This window comes from Lissotriton helveticus, chromosome 2_1 (assembly GCF_964261635.1).
Source record: "Lissotriton helveticus chromosome 2_1, aLisHel1.1, whole genome shotgun sequence".
NCBI lineage: Eukaryota > Metazoa > Chordata > Amphibia > Caudata > Salamandridae > Lissotriton > Lissotriton helveticus.
In genome coordinates this window covers 1,973,097,940-1,973,120,914 of record NC_136059.1, presented here as the reverse complement: position 1 = coordinate 1,973,120,914, position 22,975 = coordinate 1,973,097,940, and the positions used below count along the sequence as shown (strand labels likewise).

General features: G+C 44.4%; 1 protein-coding gene across 2 annotated transcripts in view; it reads left to right on the top strand.

Moving 5' to 3' along the window:
• The window catches only part of LRBA (LPS responsive beige-like anchor protein), a 2,244,423-nt gene that overhangs the window by 504,717 nt on the left and 1,716,731 nt on the right, over positions 1-22,975 (top strand). For both annotated transcript variants that reach the window (XM_078676915.1, XM_078676916.1), the window contains exon 29: positions 2,967-3,138. In XM_078676915.1, coding sequence (XP_078533041.1) covers positions 2,967-3,138 — 172 coding nt within the window. The remainder of the gene's footprint in view (positions 1-2,966; positions 3,139-22,975) is intronic.

Genomic DNA, 22,975 nt, shown 5'->3' with positions numbered 1-22,975 from the left:
CACCCTTTCCCTTAAGACGGTCTATGTGGCTGGGTCCCAGTTTGCCGTTGTCTCACCTTCGGCCTGTAGCCGTTGTTGTGTTCATTTTATGTACCCTTCTTGGACACCTATTATTGTCCACTGTGAATTCTGTATATGTTTATATTCATACATATCATATATATTTTAATACATCTCTATTAATGATATGTGTTTTATATCTTCTTGTCTTGGGTTTCTATGCTACATAATTCCAAAGATCCTCCTCTCTCTCTCAACGGGTTTCCTCTGCTTAACGTGGTACATGACCATGATTGTTGCTATCGCTCTCAATGCTTTATTAGCTGTTGGTTGGTGCACTATGCCATTCCTACTACTATGGCTGGGAGCTTGGCCCAGTAATTTTAGCCTTTGTCCTTAGACTTCCCCCTCGGTATCCAGAACTGGTTGCCCTTCCAAGTGGCGTTGTAGTGCTATTTTTATATGGAGTGTTCTTCCCACATGTCTTGTTCCTCTGCCATGCATTTACTCCCACGGCTGCTGATTCCGTTTCGTACTGGCTTCTCCCCGAGTTTTCTGGTGGGATGCTTTCTTCCACCCATCCCTTCCTGGCAAGCTGTTTCTCTTTTTCTTATGCGGACCAGATAGCCTAGTCGGGATATTTCTTGGAATCAGTTCGCAGACCCTCTCCCGGGATGGTGGTGCTTGAGTATCTATTCTAAGGTAAGGAATCTGCGGCTAGACCTCTCTATCAGATGAATAAGTTACTTACCTTTGGTAATACCTTATCTGGTAGAGACTAGAACTAGCCTCAGATTCCTTATTAACCCACCCACCCATCCTCCCCGCTCTGCGAACTGATTCGCCTTTTCTTCTAGATCCCTTCTATGCACCTTTGTGCTTTTAGTTGCTAAAAATTTTTACGAATATCAGACACACCAAACAGCCCATAATACGTAATATAGGGGGCCTTTGAAAAAGAGGATTTTTTTGGGGGGGCACACTGTTTCCATTGCAGTTTCCATACATGGCTCTGCGTTTTTGCGTGGAAAGTAGTTGTGGAAGAACCTGACGTCAGGGAATGGCTTATATGAACTCGAACAACATCTCTTCAGGTGGACGACGTCGGTACGGTGTCACTCGCCGCCCTCTACTGACGTGCACAGGTGCTGCTGTAGAAAAATGTCCAGATCCAGTCGGGCGGCTGGGGATAATTCTAAGGTAAGGAATCTGCAGCTAGAACTAGTCTCTACAAGATAAAGCGTTACCAACGGTAAGTAACTTATTCAGTGGTACAAAATAAATCTTCTATTATACGGCTGTGAAGTGGATGGGATTCCTTTTGCCTTTGACCACCACCCTTGAATACTGCCCTGAACACACACATATAAAGTAGTACATCAAGGAATAGGATGCGACTTAAATTAACTTTGCAAGTAATTATCAAGGACACCAACTTGTATTTCTTCGTGCTCCTTAAAGTACTTATAATTTGGCAAACAAGTTACTGGTTGATTTTCAAGATGTTCTAGTTGTATATGGAACGCTCTGAGACGTTATCAGAATTCTTTATATAACCTAAATTTTTTGTTGTAGCTATTTCAAATATATTTGTCAATTAATAACAAAACAGCTACATTCTAACATTACTTGTGTGTATTATATTGCATTATAGTTACCTCAGATGCATATTATATTGTAATAGCACTCATAAGGAAAATAATTAGAGCGATACTGTAGAAATAACAAACATTAACGCATTAAAATAATCAACACATTTACTTCCCCACTTTAGAAAAGGACTGGAGACCATTTTCTTTAAAAAAAAAAAAAACTACTTCTATTTAACTTTGCCTATATCTCACCATCTGAAGAATGTGTCACCTGCTACACCATCCTCACCACCTTCTGTAATATCACCACATTCATCACCCTCACTCTCTCATTTCTCCCAGTCCCCCCCTCCATTCCACCCACCAACCTGTATGTAACTCCACCCCATCACTTCTTCCACCCAAACTGTACAGCACAATTTGTCTGTATTGTAGAACCTCTATTTTGTATAGCGCTCCCATGTGTATGTGTAACGAGGTTTGCGGTATATAAATCCCACTTACATACGGTCAAAGGCCTTGGAGTACTCTCCAGACATTAGATCTACATATACACCAGCTATAGAAAAGTTTAAAGAAATTGATGGGCAGCAAAAGCCATCACTCGTCGCCATTTCAAATCAATGACTTTAGAGTCTTTGATCAATCTTGGGCTCTCTCTGTACCTCTCTGTTCATAAACTCCCGAATATCGTCGTCCTAGCTGCATAAACAATGAATGTACAAGGCCATGCTCTCTTTTATTAGTTATGGCATTGCATTGCCCCGTCTGCTTAATTAGAAGTTTAAATGAATATCTTGAGCATCACGATTAGCAATCAGTGTGGTCTCCATTCACCTATGGTTTCTAAACAAATTTCAAACGCTTTTCCCTTTAGGACCTAATGGGAAGTATGCAGCAAAGTCAGTGCTGTAATTCACACCAGCCCTGTGATATTATATGTCATATAGCACGAGGTGGAGCGGGCGTTTTGTATTTCTGTGCTCGTTTCAGTCAGTTGGTTTGTTTTACAGCATGGACATGTATTGGCACAACTGTTGAAGGTGGTATGCCAGCATTTTCCCAGCTAAGAGGATTTCAGTTAAGTGTTGGAATGTTTCGTGCTCCAATGATGTGATTTTAGGGATGTAAAATAACACTCAACAATAGGTGTTGTTTCTTTAGTATTTCAGCTGCAAATGCTGGCAGATAAACATATTTTCATTCCACAGCGGCACATATGTCCGGTTTCATTTTGAGAAACAGAACAGACGTTTCTCGGTGGTAGACGGTTATACGTGGAATTTGGGGAAAAAAATACAGTGGTTAAAATGAAGATAACAAAACCAAGGAATCCGATGGCTAATGGCAAAACCTTTGTTTCCCATCTTTTAGGAGGATAGCAAACAGGCTCAGTTCCTTGCCTTGGCAGTGGTGTACTTTATCTCTGTCCTAATGGTGTCGAAATACAGAGACATCTTGGAACCCCAGAATGAGAGGCGACGGCCTCACAGCAGCCAGTCAATCAGGGTCACAGAAAATGGAAGCAGTGACGCAGCATCTGCAGGTTAGATTGCTTGAAATTCCACTCCATTGTCGTACAAACTGCACTGGTGGTATATTGAATGAATTGAATGGCCTATTACTATGGGAGTATTTGTAATTGTGTGCAGAACTTTCTTATATCAACTAGACATGCAAATAGCAGCTACTTTACAGTAATAGCAAAGCAAACATTTTAACTGCTTTGTGGGAAAACCAGTGAATTTTAAGTTGATTTCTGTGTAATTGCTATAATAATTTAAGCTTATTTTATTCAGCTTGATAATATGGCACATTTGGTAGGACGCCCATAATTGCTTTTACATCCCTGGATACGTTTTCTGAAACAATTCTTCGGATCTAATTGCGTGCTCTCCATATTTAATACCTTGTGCTTCAATGCAGCATTTCTTATTTTTTGCGCTAAAAATTAATCTAGTTTCACAGCTAAAAGTATGTTCATGTTATTCAGGAATAGAGATGAGAATTTGAATAAACGGTATGAAATTCCTTTGTGTGTGAAAGTGCATAAAGGATTATACCCTGTTCTGACTCTTCCTCGTTTCATCTGTTTGGGAGATGCCTGCCTTATAGGTGGGACAGAAGAACTATGTTAAATAATGCTGTCTTTTGGTCTCGTGAGCTCAGGAGAGACCTGTCCACACCTGGCTCTGCACAGTAATGCCTCCCTGGCCTGATAAAGCCATCTTATCAGTATTTCTCCGAATGGTGTAGTAGTGTTGGCCTGAATTTTTTGGGTCACACACAGTCGATCCCCCAAGCCCCAAGAGGTAAAAACAACATTTTGGAGCAAAGGAGAACTGACTCTTTCACTTTGCCCGAATGGGTTAAGCTCATTTGAAAAGGGATGCTAGGAGTCAGACAAATCTTTCAGAGAACCTCTCACCCACAGCTAGTATACATAAAGCCCTACCTGTATCCCCGAAATTTGTTTGGGAACTTAATGATTGGTACTTTACTGTGTGGGTCTTTGTTACGCATCATTTGCGAACAAATCATATACGTCATAATTATTGTAAGTTTTAGAAACAGCTTCGCAATATTTACACAGATTAGGGCAAAAGTGATCTATGTTCATATTGTATTTTATCACACATCCCTGTATTACTAGTTTCCTCCTTAGTCTGAACCAACCAGCTATCTACGAGCATGGTTCGGTAAATCCTAATAGTATGCCACATCATGAAAAGCCTCCCAGCGTACATTTTTCTGTCTAAAGGCCAGGAGTTGGATCCATGGTTCAGCATTCCCTCCAGCAACCAGTCCGTATATATACATTTTTAAGGCATGATGTCTCATGGAGTGAGAAGGGAGTCGGCTCAGGCTTTGCTTCTGTATTCCTTATACAGTATATTTGAGCAGTTCTTCTTGATCAGAAAGTGCACATTTAAATCTACTGTTACTTTCCTTCAATCTTCCTCGAAGACGGAACACACAAGCTCATCTCCCTCGTTGCTATTTATAATGCCTGCAGCAGAAAATGAACATTTTCTTTCTTGCTCCTGTTAGCATGAGTTATGAAAAAAACATAGCAATCCAAGCTCACATTTAACCTACAGCAGCAAAAGTCACATTAGCCTGCTTTCTAGACCATTAATTTGCATCATGCTCGCACTGATTTTAAATCCAAAAGTAATACTATATTAGCTTGTGTTAAATGCAAACAAGCCTGTAGTGCAAGTAACACGGACACTACACACACACGCCTTGCTAAATACCACAGTGTGGCACTGGTAGAGTGAAGAAAACAGATCTTCTTGTTCAGGACTCGGGCCATACAGAACTACATAGGCTTGCGTAATAAAAATTTCTTAGTTCTTATCACCACCAAGGAGCTATTCTGAACATGCAGGAGGAATCACATCAAGACGTGCCTTTGAAGTAGTTTGTGAAACATGGGAAGGTGATGCATACGGTTGCAATCCTTCTTTTTTCCGGATGTTAGCCCTCCCAAGAGTTCCAGGAGGGCTTACTTGCAGATATTCACAAATTTCTTATTTTGCCTCACGGTCCAGGGCGATTTACTTTATCCTGTGCAACATAGGGTAGGTGGAGGTCTTACTGTTTAGTCAAACAGTGAAATCCTTAAGTCCTTCAAGACATGAAATGCATCTATGTCTGAATCGTGACTGCGTCCTTTTGGTACTAGTGACATCCAATGCCAGAGAGTTTGGTGATACCGGTGTCCACCAGCACAGTAAATTCCAATGGCTTCCCTATGACTTTGCCTGATCATGAGTTTAAAAGAATAGAAATATTTGGCAAACATATTTTTTCTCCACAAGCCTTGATCTGAGATATTTAAATGCCAGCTGTCTTCTCTGTTGTTACTCCCATGCCCTTTGGGACATGGTGGCACACGTTTTAATGGCTGTTTCAGATGATCTTCGGGTATCCCTTAATCACGCTGTCCAGGATGGTTGCGATGCAGCAAAATTAGTCATGCATTCTGGTTGGACATGATAGTCTGCTTGGGCTGAGCAACAGGGCCCAATGTGGCAATTTGACATCACAGCTGGGTGAAGTCTACGGGCTTCGTTGAGGTTGTCCAAAAATCCCTAATGGATCTGCTGTTTGACGGCTCTCACCTATTTTACGAAAAAGCAGACTTGGCCCTGGAATGGTTTAAGAAGGATAGGATCACAGCTCAACCCTTGCGTCTTTCTGTTCCCATCTGACAATTTTACCAACAGTTTTGCCCTCAGTGGCTACGGTCCGTGTTTTCCGTTATGCTAACACCAGACCCCTCCACCAGCCCAGCAGTCCTTTCAGCACTTACAGACCATACAAAGGATAGCTTGGGCAGGGTGCAGATCAGTGCTTGCCCCTGCCCCACCCTTCCAGCACCACTTGCAGCAAAACCACTTAAGTGTGTCATTGCCGGCACACAGCTAACCTGACGGAGGCAGGATCCAATATTTCCTCCAGGGGTGGCAGGCTATCACTTCAGAAAAATGGGTCCTCTAATTTATCCACCAGGCCTATGCCTTTCCATTTCTCTCTACCCTGCCGCCCCTTCCACCACCATCAGGGTGTTTGACTGAAGCCCATCTGTCCGACTTGCAGCTGGAAGTGCAGGGCCCTTTGTCAAAAGGGGCCTTACAAAGGGTTCTGACCTTGGAAGTGGGAACAGGGTGCTACTCCCTCTTCTTCCTTGTGCTGAAGAAGGACAGACATCTTTGTCCTATTTTGGATCTTTTCCTTCTCCACACTTCCTTGTGAAAGGACAAATTCAAGATACTCGTGCTGTCTGCCCTAGACTTTGGAAACAGGAAGGTGGTGTAGGACTTGCAGGATGCTTATAATAATATCCCCATCCACCTGGCTTCTGAAGGTAGGCTCGCCCCAGGCAATCAACACCCACCTTCAGATGACGGCAAACCTAACATCATTGGGGTTCATTATCAATGTGCCAAAGTCACACCTAACTCCTTTGCAGGTGCTCCCATTTAGCAGAGCTATTCTGGATATCGTTCAATTTCGTGCCTTTTCCCTAGAGTGGAGAGTACAGAACAATCGGGCTATGATCTCGATGTTTCAGCCTGTGTGCTGTATCTCAGTGTTTGTGACTCTTTGGCTCCTGGGCTTGTGGCCTCCTGTATCCTGCTGGACAAACATGCCAGGTGGCACATGCAGGATCTGCAGTGGTCCCTGAAGTCCCATTGGGCACAATATTCGTGAATCTGAGTGTATCCAGATTTCAAAGCAGACTGCATAAGACCCTGGAGGTATTGCTACTTGACCGCAATTGGGTCAGCGGCATACCCCTCTTTTACCCCACCCAGAACTGATGATGGTCATGGATGCATCACTACTGGGTTGGAGAGTCCATCTAGGAGAGGTGGAGATCAGAGGCTCAACTTCACAGTAGTTTGTTGGAATTTAGAGCAATTTGCTTGGCGCTGAAGGCATTACTGCCCACCATGAGGGGACGGCTCGTGCAGGGGCTCACAGATACCACCACTTCCATGTGGTACTGCAGTAAGCTGGGCAGGGTGCAAGTGGCTGGACAGTCATGTAATTTCTTTGGTGGTAAACCACCTGGAGGGATCTCTGAGTGCCAGGGTGGACAAATTGAGCAGCTGCCAGTTGCACCCAGACATGGCATACGGAGTCTTCCAGCAATGGACCACTGCAGAGAATGTGCAAAGTCAGCATTTTTGCACGATGCAGTTTCCAAGAACACTCTGAGACACCTTTCTTCTGGAGTGGAGCTCAGGACCTCTGTATGCCTTTACGCCACTGCTTCTCCTGCCCAGAGTTCTGAAGAAACCCAGGAACAACTGGGCCTAATTTACCCTACTGGCAGCAGATTGGGCCAGGAGAGTGTGGTACCCGGAATTCCTGGACATGAGTAATCCAACCTCCAATCAAGTAGCCGCTTTGGCATAATCTTCTGTCACAGCAACAAGGATGGGTACTGCACCCGGGCTTGTACAATTTGCATTCCATGCTTGGAGATTAACGGGTGACTGTTTCCCTCCTTCGACCTTCCCCAGAAGGTGTTGCTGCCTCCTTGGCAGTGCGGCTCCCTTCCACAAAATTAATGCACACTAGTTGTTGGACCAAATTTGTGGATGGGTGCGACACCCCAAAAATGTACTCATTACAAGCCAAATTGTCTACAGTTTTGGTGTTTGTTCTATCCCTGATGCATATGGGTCTTGTTTTGGTCACTGTTAAAGGGTAGGTATTGGCGCTTCTGGCTTTTTATTTGCTTGATGGATCCAACGTCTTTATTAAATCACCTGTGGATATGAGATTTTTTAAAGGTTTGCCACATTTCTCTAATGGATAGTTTTAGCCGCACATTCCTCACCTTGTGAGTACCCACAGGCGCCAGACTGGATTTCGAAAGTTTTTCTCCATAATTCCCTTGTGCGCTGTTGGTGGCATTGTTGGGTCCATCCCACCCCGGAAGTGACATCAAGTCCACAATACAACTGCCATCTTTGCATTCTTATGTAAGTTCCTTTCTTTCCACTCCTTCCGACTTGGATCTGGAGCTTGCTCTCTTGTTTTCTGTCATCGGACAGAAACTGTTTGCTAAACCTCAACGGCTCATTGCTGAAGGTGGTCTCCCTCAAGCAGTAGTCTACCAACTCTAGACTTGACTACTTCATAGAAGCTCCCTTTCATTTGAGCCATTTTAGACCCTATGCTGTTTTAAGCCTCTGTTCTGCTTCAATGAGTGCAGGATATTCAGGCTCCGGTCCCAATGTTTCAACCGTTGACTTGGGACTCTGAGAGAGTGGTTTTGAAACTTCTTATCCTCCTGCATCCTGCTAGTGGACACCACCAGGTTGCACAAGTGGACTCCGCAATGGGGTCTGAAGTCTCAGTTGGCTCTACAGCAACGGAACCTCTCAAATTCCATCCAGTAGCCAAAGGAGACTGCAAAGGATCTGCAGTACTGGCTGCTGTACTGCAACTAAATTGGTGGCTAACAAGTCCTATTACCTTACCCAGAGCTGATGGTTGCAATGGCTGCATTGTCACTTGGTTGGGGAGGCCATCTTGGAGAGGAGGAGCTCAGAGGACTCTGGTCTCTGGCAGACAACCACCTCCACATCAACCTGTTGGAGTTCCAGGCGATTCGCTTGGCACTAAAGTCTCTCCTTCCATCTATAAAGGGGGAACAAGTTCATATTCTTAGAGACCACATGGCCACATGGCCACAATGTTGTACTGCAAAAAGCAGGACAGGATGGGAAACGTGGTTCCTGTGCCGAGAGGCTCTACGCCAGAACTGGTAGAATCGTCCGGTAGCTCCCAGGTTGTACAACCCCAGGCATGATCTTTTAATACAAGGGTGGATGAACTCTGCTGACATTGCCTAGCAGATCACAAATGTCAGCTACACTCCGAGGTGGCACAGGGCATCTCCCATCAATGAGGAGAACTTTGCTCCATCTTGTTTGCCACTGCCAAGAACGCGCTGTATCTAAACGTTTGCATGTTGGAGTTCGGGGATGCCTTTCAGTTGGAATGGAGATTGTGACTACTCTATGCCTTCTCTCCTCTATCTCTCTTGTCCAAAGTTCTGAAGAAGATCTGGAACAGCTGGGGCCAAGTCATCCTTGTGGCTCCATATTGCATCAAGAGTGTGAGGTGCCCATAACATCTGGCCATGAGCATCTGTCTTCTGATTTGGCTGCCTCTAAGGGAGGATGTTCACTTGCAGCAGCAGGGCAAGATCCTTCACCTGAGTCTTTAAAACCTATTCTCCCATGGTTGGAAATACATCGGCTGCAGTTGACTGCTTGTAGCCTTCATTTTTAAGTAGTAAATGGCTCTCTGACAACCAGGTGTCCCGTCACCAGTTTTAGTGTTGCAAACAGGCTGATCTGAGGAAACTTATGTTTGATATAAATTGACGTAAGAATTGGGCTCCCTGTTTATGGTATTTTTTATTTCCATCTAGATTTATCCATAATTTATATTTTTCTAATTTTATCTGTCTATCCATATTTATTCTGGCTTTTAAAAAAAAATCAAACCGATATAGGTGTATACCCACATTTATTTAACAGATACATGTACCCTCCTACTTGAACATATGACATGTTTGTATGATATTAACAGCCAAAGATCATAAATCAAGGCACTCGTATGAAAATATGCAAATTTTAGTACCAACTTTATGTGCATCAGCACTGTTTACACCTCATTATAAAAATGTCTCTTTTTAAAATTCCTTTTATTGTCAGTCCGCACACCTACTGTCGTGGCTGTGATGACTGCACTGAGAATCGAAAAAAAGATCCTCATTTCTGTTTTTATCCAAATTGAAAATGAAATAGACAAGAAAATACATTGTTTTATGTTTGTATCAAGCTGTAAAAAATAAGTAAAAACCAAAAACTGGGAGCTTTATTTAAGGACTATCTGATGTATATCACACTCATAAGGGCAGAAAACAGAGAGCATTACCAAAAGTAAATACCTTGTTCTTTTGACGAATACCTCTAACCGCAGATTCCTCATCTTGTGAATAGATACCAAAACAGTACCTCCCCGGGTGGTGAAATTGTTCAGGCCAGAAACTGCTGCAGGTCTGAAAAGAAAAAATGCCCCACCCACCTGGCTCAACTTTCCGAGCAGTAGTACTTCGTAAAGGTGCGCACTAAAGGTGTTGCAGCCTGGCAGATGTACAGGGCAGGCACATTGCTTGCCAAAGCGGTGGTAGCAACCTCGACCTAGGTGGAATGGCCTCTCAGTCCTTCCAGGAACTGCCTTTTGGCTAGGGCATCACAGACCTTAATGTTGAGGACTAGCTGTCTCAACAGCCTTCCCTTTCTGCCCTATGGAGAACCCCTCAGAAAGCTGATCATCCACCTGATGATCCTTGGTATGATCAATGTAAAAACCCGAAGCTCTTTTGGGTATCCAATTGATGCTGCCACCTCTCCTTTTTCAAGAGGTGACGATGAGAGGAACATAGAATGCTGGGAGGGTGGTAGATTGCCCAGCGTGTAAAGGAGTTCAGACTTTAGGCAAGAAAGCAGCATGAGTCCTCGGCACCAGTTTGTTGAGAAAAAGGTGATATTGGGAGGCTACACCACAGTGCCTGGAGTACACTCACTCGATGAGCTGAAGTGATTACCATGAGGAAGATAGTCTTCAAGATCAAGGTCAGAAGATGCAGCTAGAAGCTGAGTATTGGCTCAAAAGGAGTAAACATGAGAAATGTCAAGACAAAATTAAGGTCCCACTGTGGCATCACAAAAGCTTAAGAAGGAAACATGTGTCAAACCTTTATTAAGTTACATCACAACAGGTGACTAAACCAGAATGGTTGGTTCAGTAAATGTAAAAAGGGCAGTGGAATAACCTTTATCAGTGCCCTCTGCAAGGCCTTGCTAAGCCAAATACAAAAGGATCAATCGAACATTCGACAGTTGGGCTTGTAAACTGGCTTGCCTTTCAGACTTCACACCAGGGCAAAAATTTGTCCCATCGCCTGGCGTAAGTAGTCTTCATGGATGAACGTCTGGCAGCAAGAATGACACCCACTACTTCAGGGACAGATACATGCAGTTACCTGTCACTGCTCGGGCTCTTGCATGGAGGTTTAGATTGCGCTGCAACAGGGGATCTTTCAAAGTGGCAGCCTTGTCTAAGAGCAGATGCTTGACCTCCACCAGCTTCTCCTTGATGACAGCCATTCAATGCCAAATGAATGGCTTGTAGCTCCTGTTGATTGATTTGGAGCCATGCTTTCTCCAGAGACCAGAGTCCTCTGATCTCCATTTCTCCAAATTACCTCTACTACCCAATAGTGACACATCAGGTCACCACCATTAACTCTGGGTGGGAAAGGGAATGTGAACATCCACTGGACTTCTGAAGAGATGAAGCAACAGATGCTTACATCAGCAACATTGGGGCAGGAGTAGTCTATAGATAATTGCATCAGGGCTACTGAGACAGATGTAGTCCAAAAAAATCAGTTTTTGAATGTCTGGCTAGGTTTGGTCCTTATTTTCATTGCAGGTGTATTCCACAAGAATGAAATAGCTGTGGCGTAAGACTAAAGAAGCGTTTGAAAAGTTTTGAATGTAGGGATTTCCAAGAGAAGGTTGTCTTTGCTTCTAAGGTTTCTTGAACCACCAGAAATGTTGAATAACTTGTCCCGGTAAGGTGGTGATCCTATGTGAACTGTTTGTAAGCCAGCCAGCCAAATTTAAAGTTGATTTTGGTATTAATCGTGAGCCAGTGAAGAACGATTAGTATAGGAGTCATGTAGTCAAATTACTTAAATGAAGGTAGGAGTTCAGTTGAAGTATGCGGCACAGATTTATGGGGCATAAGGGTAGATTAAGAGACCTCTCCAAGAAACGCCATTGCTGACATTTGACCGAGGGAGAATCAGTGCATAGACTGCAGATTTTGATGATTCTCCACTATTGAATCTTTCATAGATTCACATGCTTGTATCTTCCCAGTCGTCATGGTGGGAATCTCACGGTAAAAGAATAACCATAGCAGTAAAAGAAAAAACTGCCTAGAAACCATAGAAGAGTATATCCTTGGGTAACCACTTATCCTCATTATGTGGCCCAAACAACAGCCAATCAACTGCCAGCCCTGAGATACACCATCCCCAGCAGAGCCAAATTGACCTCCAATTTCCAACAGCCATCTTGTGAGAAGTAGTCTCCCTGAGCCTAGCTCAGTTTGTTCTTAGCTGAACTTTTGACCTTCAACAGTTGGAAGTGAGGTACTGTTTTTTCTCCTATATTTCATTCAAAAATGTCAAAGCTCTAAAAAGAGACTCTTCAGATCTTTCAGATCCTGTGGGAAAGCCAGATTATTTTCTGAGGATCCACACAAGGAGTGCTGGTACTGTCTGTACCCCAAGCACGTTCCAAAGGAGTGCAAGCATTGTTGCACCTTCTCTGCAAAGACACTTTAGGACAGAGAAGCACGCCTGTTATGGCTGCAAAAGAAGAAAACCACAAACTCTGAGTCTGATGGAGATTCTAAAGGACATTCCTCTAAAAAGCATAAGAGGGAGTCCTCTGAGGAGAAAGTGGAACAAAAAAGGCAAAAATCTGGAAAATCTAAAAAAAATTCATCCTCTTCTTCTCTGCCTCATACTCCACATAGAACTACCTCGGAGACGAAGGCTCCGTCGTCGTTGCCGTCGTCTAAGTCTAAAGAAATTCCTGTCAGCTCGCTGATGAAGGCGTTGACTCTGACGACGATCCCCTCGACGACGACCATCTTGACGACGACAGTCATCGACAGCTGTTATGACGACGCAGTCGACGGTGAGTGTGAGACCATCGTCGATGACGACATCTGCGCCGTCGACGAGCAAGCCGTCGACTGTGACGGGCTTTAGATCTCTGACGACTAAGTCCTCACATTCATCTCAATGAAACGATTTGCTCTGTCGACGGGCTCATCGACGAACAAGAAAGCAGTTTTTTTCACGCCCAAAAAAATATCACTGCTTCTTCCATCCACTATTCTGGATTTTCAGGAGTCTGGGGAGGAAGGGCCTTATGGACCAGCCTATAGTCTCTCTCAACTACACATTAAAAGTCAAGAGTCAGATGAAGAAGAATTCCAGGAAGTACAGGAACAATTCTCCTTTAAAGATCATCCGGTACAGGGTTAAAAACGTTATGAATCTTTCCATCAAGCTTATAACTATTAAAAAGAGGAGGAAGCGAATCCCAATGTCCAGAATGAGTCTGTCAGTACCTTTATCCTTAATATCTGATTTAAGGCACATGCTAAACAACTGTTATCGAAGTTTTCCAGAAGATAATGCTCCGGCCTCTACCTCAGCAAATATACCACAGACAGTGGTTTAGGCAGCAGTAGTTAAATCTGCTCCTCCAGTGCAAAGAGTAGACACCCCGAAAATAATAACTATTCGGGAGGACCTCATGGAGAGTGACTACGAAGACCAAACAGAGGAAGGAGAGGTACCCCAAGATGACATCGTAGGAGATGAATGGGATCAATATATTGTTCCAACATCACCTTTATCGCCGCTACCTCAGGGGAGCTCCCCACTGGAGGACATTGCCAGTTTCCACGATCTGATGGAAAAAGCCTTGAAGAGGTTTGAACTTTCATTGCCTGTGAAGGGGAATGAAGGCTTTCTATATGATTTTAAAGAAACGTTGAAAATCTATAAGAACTATCCCAATAATACAACATATATGGGATGAAGGTCTGAAATTGGTGAAAATTCCGGCCTCAGTATCAGCCTCAATTCCAAAAATTGAGAAGAAATACCGTGCTCCTGAGACTTCACCAGCGTGCCTGATAGGACATCCACGTCCTGAGTCGGTTGTTACGCAGGCAGCACAGAGACGCTCCAAAAATCCGTTCTCTGCATTTTCGGCTCCCCCGACAAGGATGGTAAGAGGATGGATAGCGTGGGAAAGGGCTTTGCAGTGATGGCAGCAGCTTCCGGCAGGGCAGCAAAAACACTTGCACTCGTCAGCAGATATAATAGACAAATGTGGTCGGACATCTCCCCAATTCTGTCCTTCCTTCCAGACGACCAGAGAGAGAAAGTGTGGAGTAGGGGTATGGGCGGACCGGAATAACAGGCGTGGAGGCCGGATGTATTGCGCTATTTTTTAGCTGTATTTATTGTTCGGTACCAGGGTAGGTAAGAGGGGTAGAAAGGAGGTGTGACTGGATGCCTTGAAGTCTTTCTCGGGTCGTAGACGGAACAAGTTTGCTCTCAACTGGGCTGGGGTCGTCAGGGTGAGGAGGTCTTCGGGTTGGCTTCTGGTCCACGGACAGGATCCGGTTTCGCCTCGGAGGGGGAACGAGAGAGAGAACAGGGCAGTTAGTCCTTTTGGTGTTGGACCGTTGGAGCACTATCACCAACACCCGGGTTGTGACGGGGCCAAAGAGAACGTGAGGGTGAGGACTGTAAGGGAGGGCTCAGAGAAGGGGGGGGAAGAGAGAGGGGAAGGGGAAGAGCGTGTTGAGGTCAGGGAAGAGTGCAGGGGCTATGTTACAAAGCACTAGGTGAAGTAAAATGGCTAAGAACTATATACAGTGCAGATGTGGTCTATCAGTGGGAGATACTATGTACAAATATTCTACAACTATGTACAGGGACACGGAGAAAAGATAACAGCGTACTCACGTGCCCCTCCGCAACTCTCCTGCAAGTTGCGGCCGCTCTCCAGCAACCTCCTGAGGACTCCACCAACCTCCTGAGGACTCCACCAATGTTCGGTCCAGACGTCCTCCTCCTCCTCGTTTCCGATCCTCTGCTCTTCTTCTCCTTCCCTCTGCTCTTCTTCTCCTTCCCTCGCACTCCTTCCACTCTCTGCCTCAGGTTCTCCGCACGCTGTCTCCTGCCATGAGTCCGCCGCCTTGAACGCTCTCCTCCCCTGGTCGTCAGCTTTTCTGTGTGCCGGGCCGGTGATGGGGGAGGGACTTCCGAGGTCACGGGAGATCGCTTCCGGTTTGTTGCGCGTCACCACTGGTTGCACTGCTTTCTGTAAGGGGAGAGAGAGAGGAGTAGTCCTGGTCGTCAGGGACGCGGGATGGACGGGTTCAGAGGCCATGGAACCCCTGCTCGGACGCCACCCTGTTAAGGTGAGAGGCGCTCCCCTTCCACAGAAAGCGACTACAATTCTCCAGGACGGAGCTAGAGCAGTGTCGGAGTCCATTGACGTAGCAATGGACATCGTATCAGTGGGCTTCAGGCAGATGGCTGGAACAGTGGCGCTCCGCAGGCAAGGATGGCTGAAAGCCACATTTTTCAGACCTGAAGTCCAAGCCAAAATCATGGACATGCCTTATGATGGGGAGAGCCTTTTCGGGAAGCACATTGACGAGGCGCTTCAGGGAATAAAGGCAGACACCGCTAGAGCTCTGGGGTCCTTACAGCAGGGCCGTTTTCAATCTTTTCGTGGTAGAGGATCGAGAGGACAATACCATCAGCGATCCTCCTTTCAGTCAAACCGGTACCAACCTTACCAACAGCAGGGGTACCGTCAGTTCTCCAATAATCAGAAGTATCGGTCCACTAACACCACCTATCAACAGCAGGCTAGGAGGAAATCTGCTGTGAGAGGAAAGACACAGGACTCCGGTCAGAAGCAGTGACGTTCTTCAGGCGCCACCCGCCCCGTCTCGCCTCAAGCAGATCCATTACCTCTCTCGTTATCTCGATCATTGGCAGTCAATAACATCGGACAAATGGGTGTTGGACATTGTACAGCAAGGCCACACCCTAGAATTCTTACAAAAACCTCCAACTCAACCACCTATTCACAGGAAGTAAAAGCATCTCTCAGCCCTGGAGGCAGAAGTCTTAGCTCTCATTGTGAAAGAAGCAATAGAAGACGTTTCTCCAGAACAACAAGGGAAAGAATTCTATCCGCACTTTTTCCTTATAAAGAAAAAGCAGTCTTCCAAATGGAGGCAGGTATTGGACCTCAGAGTTCTGAACAAATACATAAAGAAAATTTTGTTCCGCATGCTGTCTCTGCAGGAAATCCTCATATTACTATGCAGAGGAGATTACATGGCATCATTAGACCTCTTGGATGCGTATTTCCATATCCTAATTCACAGAAAGCACAGACAGTATCTGCGGTCCATGGTGGCAGGGTGCCACTACCAATTCAACGTATTGCCCTTCGGCCTCAGATCTGCACCAAGGGTTTTCACAAAGTGTATGGTGCCGGTCGCAGCACACTTGAGGCAGATTTTTCCATATTTGGTCTACTGGCTGATAAACGGTGCATCGTAACAGGAATCGCAACAGTCCCTAGTATTTTGCATGAATCTATTCCAAAATGTAGGGCTTCGGATAACCAAAGAGAAGTCCTCCCTTATCCCAGCACAGTTCCTTCAATTCCTTGGAGCAATGTTAAATACTCAGGAAGCAAAAGCATACCCTTCGGAAGAACGCATACAAAGGATTTTGCGTTTGACAGCATCAATACAATCAAAAAGGTCCACTTCAATCAGGATCTTCAAATCTTTGCTGGGAATGATGTCATCCTGCATCCCATTGATTCCCAACTGTCGGCTGCGCATGAGACCACTGCAAGAATCTCTAGACAAGCAATGGGTTCATCCGAGGACAAACTCAATATCAACACTCAGATCAAGTGTGCACTGTCATGCTGGGGCATCAGGGACAACTTAACAAAGGGTCTCCTCTTCGAACCTCAGTTTCGCAGTTACGTCATGAAATCAGACGCTTCCTTACAAGATTGGGGAGCACACTTACAAGACCTAGAGATTCAAGGTAATTGGTCAACTCAAGAGGCAGCACTGCACATCAATCTATTGGAATTAAAAGCGGTACTCTTGGGTCTACAAGCCTTCCTTCCCAGAATCCGTGGCTCACCAGTTCTAGTCAGGACCGACAGTACAACAACAATGTTTTATCTTCTGAAGCAAGGTGGCACGAAGTCAAAATCCCTGTCAGCTCAAGCCCAGGAAATTTGGCATTGGCTCTTACAGCACAGCATCGCTCTGCAGGTGGAGCACGTTCCTGGAGTGCACAACACAAGGGCAGATTACCTAAGCAGATCACCTTCCATTTGCCACGAATTGGAACTGAATCACAATCCAGTTCTACGAATATTCAGTCTATGGGGCAAACCGAAATTAGACTTGTTTGCAAATCAACACAACAAGAAATGCAAACATTTCGCAACCAGATTTCCACAAGCAGGATCGCGGGGAAATGCTCTGCACCTTCGCTGGACTGGGATGTTTGCATATGCGTTCCCCCCCATTCTGTCTAATTCTGAGGATTCTTAGGAAAATGAGGTCGGAACCATGCCACATAATTTTGATAGCCCCAGCTTGGCCAAGACAGTTCTGGTACACAGAACTTCTCCAATTGTCAGTGGAACCCAGAGTGCAATTTCCAATAATACAGGATCTATTTTCTATGAAACAAAGACAGGTTCTTCACCCGCAATTGACCGCTCTAAATTTGTCAGCTTGGAACCTTATGAGCATGAATTTCTATTGTCAGATATTCCTCAAGAATGCAGAGAGATGCTAGCAAGTTCTAGAGCAATTTCTACTAAAAAAACCTATACAGCAAAATGGAAGAGATTTTCAAATTGGTGTTCAACACAAGCTTTACACCCTTTTAATTCTTCACCAGAGCAAATACTTCCGTATCTACTACACCTAGCCAAGGCCGGTCTTTCTCATGCATCGATAAAAGTACATCTGGCGGCTATCTCCAGATACCGCAGAACACCAGAGTGTCCATCGCTTTGGTCTCAAAGACTGATTAAAGAATTACTAAAAGGTTTGTTCAGACTGTACCCACCAATTAAACATCCACCGCCTCCTTGGCAGCTCAACACAGTTTTGTCTCAACTCGGAGCTCCGTTCGAACTGATTCACAAGGCTGAATTGCAGTTCATCTCATGGAAAGTACCTTTTCTTCTTGACCTCACTTCGGCCAGGAGGGTCAGCGAGATCCAAATATTTTTGGTTACGGAGCCATTCCTACAATTCAGACAAGATAAAGTAATTCTCAGGACAAACCCAAAGTTTATTCCTAAAATTCCTACAGCTTTTCATCTCAATGAGCCAATTGTGTTGCCCACATATTTCAAAAACCCATCTACTGCAGCAGAAAAATCTCTGCGCATGTTGGACATTAGGAGATGTCTCAATTTCTACATAGACAAAACAAAATCTTTTCGTAAAACAAATCAACTACTTGTTGCTTATTCTGGGCCCAGGAAAGGTTTGGCCCTCTCAAGAACTTCCATTTCTAGATGGATTGCATCTGCCATCGTTTTATGTCCTGAAAAAGCAGGAAAACCTTTGCACATGCGAGTGCGCCCTTATTCCACTCGGAAGATGGCAGCTTCAACAGAGTTGCTGGAAGGTGTCTCACTCCCGGACATTTTCAGAGCGGTATCATGGAAAAATGAGCACACGTTTACCAGACATTGTCTGGACATGGAATGGAAAGCAGATTCAGCAGTGGGTCAAGCAGTTCTGTGGCACCTGTTTCACTAAGGTACTTGTCTTTCAGTATATGATTTGTTAAAAATATAATTGTGTATGTATATATTTTCACAGCTGTAAAGGACCGTTTCGTAGTTCTTAATGAGTCTCTTTTCCTACAGCAATTTCAAAATATACAGTATAGCGTTTAAAAAAAAAAAAAAGGGACAAAGCAGAGCCCTAGCGACAAAGGGGTCTATCCTAGAAACGTTTCATGGGATAAGAACTGCTAACTATTCTGATACAAGTATGTGAATCTATGAAAGATTCAATACTGGAGAAAAAACGAGTTACTTACCTGTACACTATGGTTCTCCAGTTTTATCTTTCATAGATTCACATGCGGCCCGCCCACCTCCCAGTTTCTTCTTAGGTAGACCACCTTTATCTATGGTTTCATCCGTGGCTCACTCTTGGGCTGTTGCAAATCTGAGGTATGGTGGCTCTGCTGGGAATGGTGCATCTCAGGGCTGGCAGCTGACTGGCTGTTTGGGCCACGTAATGAGGATAAGTGGTTACCCAAGGATATACTCTTCTATGGTTTCTAGGCAGTTTTTTCTTTTACTGCTATGGTTATTCTTTTACAGTGAGACTCCCACCATGACAATGGGGATGATACAAGCATGTGAATCTATCAAAGATAATACTGGAGAACCATAGTGTACAGGTAAGTAACTAGTTTTTTCCAGTGTTAATGGTGCTTTACATCTTTTTTTAAATTGCAGTTGGAATGTTGGCTGCTTTAGCGATTTTGTTAACATGTGAAAGCACACTGAGTGAAGGAAGGAGAGAAATCTTGTATGTATAGACTTTTCACAGGATCAGGGTTGCACAATTTTCTACGTTTAAGCAAGAGAATGATACCTTTAGTCTTTTTAGTCTGTTTGTCTGCTTTAAACATCATCACATGAGTAAAGCCAAGATATTAGTAGTTGTAGGAAGCTGTCTCCGTGCACAATATACCTTACTTTAGGTATAGTATATACAGAGTCCAGAGAGTCCCCAGAGGTATAGCAGAGGCTAAATTTGGTAAGAGCTAACAACCATCTTTGTGGTGGTGTGGGCTTGCGGTTAGGCTTATCCAGAGGGTGTGTTCAGCATTTATTGTATTCACTCACTCATGGACTGATGGCACACATTCGGAGCCAGGATCCAGACCAATTGGATAGGTATAAAAAGGCTAGACTTAGTACAGTTAAGGCAAAATAAACCTTCAATTGTAAACATTTAGACAGAAATTCAATTGCGAATGGATTTGCAATTGTTATAGGTTGTATGGTTTTCAAAAAGCAGTTCAAATTACACAGCAATTACTTTTAGAGTACTTTTTGATTACTTTAAGATTACATCGACTACTTGGGATGGTATGTCTAGATACCACACTGAGGGATCTCACAATACAAGCTAAGTAAGACTTTCCATGGTTTTAAACAGTTACTTTTCTCCCATACAGATACCGTTCAACACTTAAAACATTTTCGGGACAAAAATCATAATATGGGCTCCTATGGGAGAAACAAAGTAAGCAATTTGCAGGTAAGTAAAACGGTTTACAGTAGTGAACTTTTGGGTGATCGACCAGGATCCAGCAAGGTTTGGTTCTACACTAAAACTGCACTCTCAGCGGCACTGGGGTGGCTGGGTTGCAGAGTGCAAATTTAGCACCTGCACCAATGGGGCTAGGAGCACCACTTGTTGAGGCTGCTCACTGCAGGCCAATTGCGCTGGTGAGAAGATCTTCTGGGGTTTTGGAGTGGGCAAAAGGGGGCCCAAGGCAGCACCAGTATTTGTATCGCACCACCAGTGGCACAGGGGTGGCCGGGTGCAGGGTGCTTGCACTGCTTCGGGTGCCCAGTGCTATTCTATGAGGAACAGTCTTGGGTTGCAGGCGTCGGTCAGGGAGCCAGACTGGGAAAATCAGCAACAAGGTAATTATCTTTGGATGCAGGATGACGTCGGTACCCCTTTGGAACTGGTCGACTGGACACTGGACGTTGGCGTTTCTCCTTACCAGAAAGTCGCGGTGGAGGGGGGTCAGCGTGAAGAGGCTGCAGGCGTCGACACTGGACCTTGGAGGTGACACCCCTCAATGGCTTGGAGGTCAGGACTGCTAGGGAACCACTTCAGGACCAGAGGACCCTCTGTACACGGGTAGCTGACAGCGGGTGCAGAGGTAAGTACTGGAGCAGGGTCTTTATCTTCTTTTGTAGACAAGGCCGCTTTCCTCGGGAGGCTTGAGTCTTCATTGAACTTTGGGATCAGTCCTCACCAAGTCTGGAGGTTGCTAATTCTGTTTTAAGCCGTCGTTTTCTCTTGCAGGGGTTTCGAAGCTCCTGGCCAGTTGGGCCTGGAGTCTTCACTGCTGCGCCGCCTTCAGGTTCTAGGCTTCGTAAGTCGTCAATACTGAATTTCTGGGTTCAGGGTTGTCCCCTAAATACTTCATTTTGGGGGTGTTTTTAGGGGTCTCGAGTTGGTAGTAGCAAACTTAGGTTGATTACACCCTTGGCATGCTCACCCCACTGGGGAGTGGGCACATTCCCTAACTCTGATTGGGCCTAATTCTCCGAACCAAGACGGAAAATTCTGGGGGGAGGAGTTCACCTCTGCTCCTGGTCACCTTAGGGGTGTACCAAGCCAAGGTGGACACTCCTTCCCTGGTCACCAAGTTTCCTGCATGTCCTGCTGCCAAAAAGTGGGGCGAGGACAGGGGTGCAAGCATCTACACTGGTTGGAGCTGCCCAGATCAGATTAACACAAGGGGAAGCCTTTGAGGCTCACCGCCAAGTCGTGCTGTTCCAGAGCAGGCATTGTTCCTGACCTACAGGAGCACAAAGACTCCCGCCCAGAAGGTCAGAAACCTGTCTGGTGGTGGCTGGCTGGCAGAGACCAGTCAGCCAATGCACCAGAAGCTGGTCTTTTTTCAGGGGGCATCTCTAAGATGTTCTCGGAGTGCATTTTATAATTAATCCCACACTGGCATCAGTGTGGGTTTATTATGCTGAGAAGGCTTCTACAAAACTTCCCGGAATTTAGTAAAGCCATCATGGTGCTGTGGAGTTCGTAAAGACAAACTCCCACACCATATACTCTTTATGGCTTTACTACACTTACAATGTCTAAGAACGGACTTAGAAACTGTAGGGGTAGAGGGCTCATGCAACTGTACCCTCACTAGGGGTACAGTGCACCCAGCTAGAGGGGTGACTTACCTATACCATAGGCAGTAGGTTACATGTATGGCACACAGGTATGTGTGCCATGTCTACTCTTCACTTTTCACTGCGCTAAAACACGCAGCCTGCAATGGCAGTGTGTGTGTTAAGGTACAGGGCCTCTAAGGGTGGCACAATATGTGTTGTAGGCCTTAGAGGCCTTTCCTGGTCACAGTGCCCTTGGTACCCATGGTACCTTTTACAAGGGACTTGCATGTGGTCAGCTGATTTGCAGGTAACCAGGATACATTGTCGAGTGCAACAGAAATCGGATAGAAAGTGGGGCAGTTACTGCCACAGAACCCCACTTTCCTACAGTAGTTTTAAGATTTTTTGAGATGTGTTGTACATATTCCAATTCTAAATAGATCACAAAATATGATGTTATGTTTATGAGATAAAATCATTGTGGAAAGTATCATAAATTAATAAATGGGAAAAGAAAATTATAATGTTATTATAATGTATTAAAACCAAGTGGAAGAAACGCACAATGTACACAGCTGTGATATTTTAAAATAATTGACTATTTTCTTTTTTACTAAGTGTCACAAAGCTTTAGTATTGCTGTTTTTTTTTTTTTTTTACTTTTTATCAATGTAGAAAGATGCTAGTCCAACTTCAATAACCGTCTAAAAAAACTATTAAAAAATGGATTTGTTGGCGAAACTGTATGTTTTATTTGTAAATGTTATAAAGTGTTTCCTCATTGGGAATTGAGGGGGTGGGGGGCATTCAACTCAAAATGTAAGTAGACTAAAAAGAAAATTATGTAATAAAGTAACCAAATATGAAGACTGAAAAGCGTTTGAACGCAAGCAAAGTGTCTTACAATTTATAACTTTGTAGACCTTGGTTGAGGAAATAGATGCATGTTAAACATTATTAGGCAGTTGAAGTAAAAACATTATGTATAGTATTTGCCTTTTTTTATTGATTAATAAACCTTGGGTATTGCTTGTATTAAAATTGTTAACGGATACCTCGGCTTTTGTTATTTGTAGTTTCATGTTATGGATTTTGTTCTTACTATTAAGCAGAATGTCAGTTTGTGTGAAATTCATTAAAACTTTGTAACAATTCATGAAATGTGTGGAAACAAAGATGCACAATTTTGCACATCCCCACCCCCAAGCA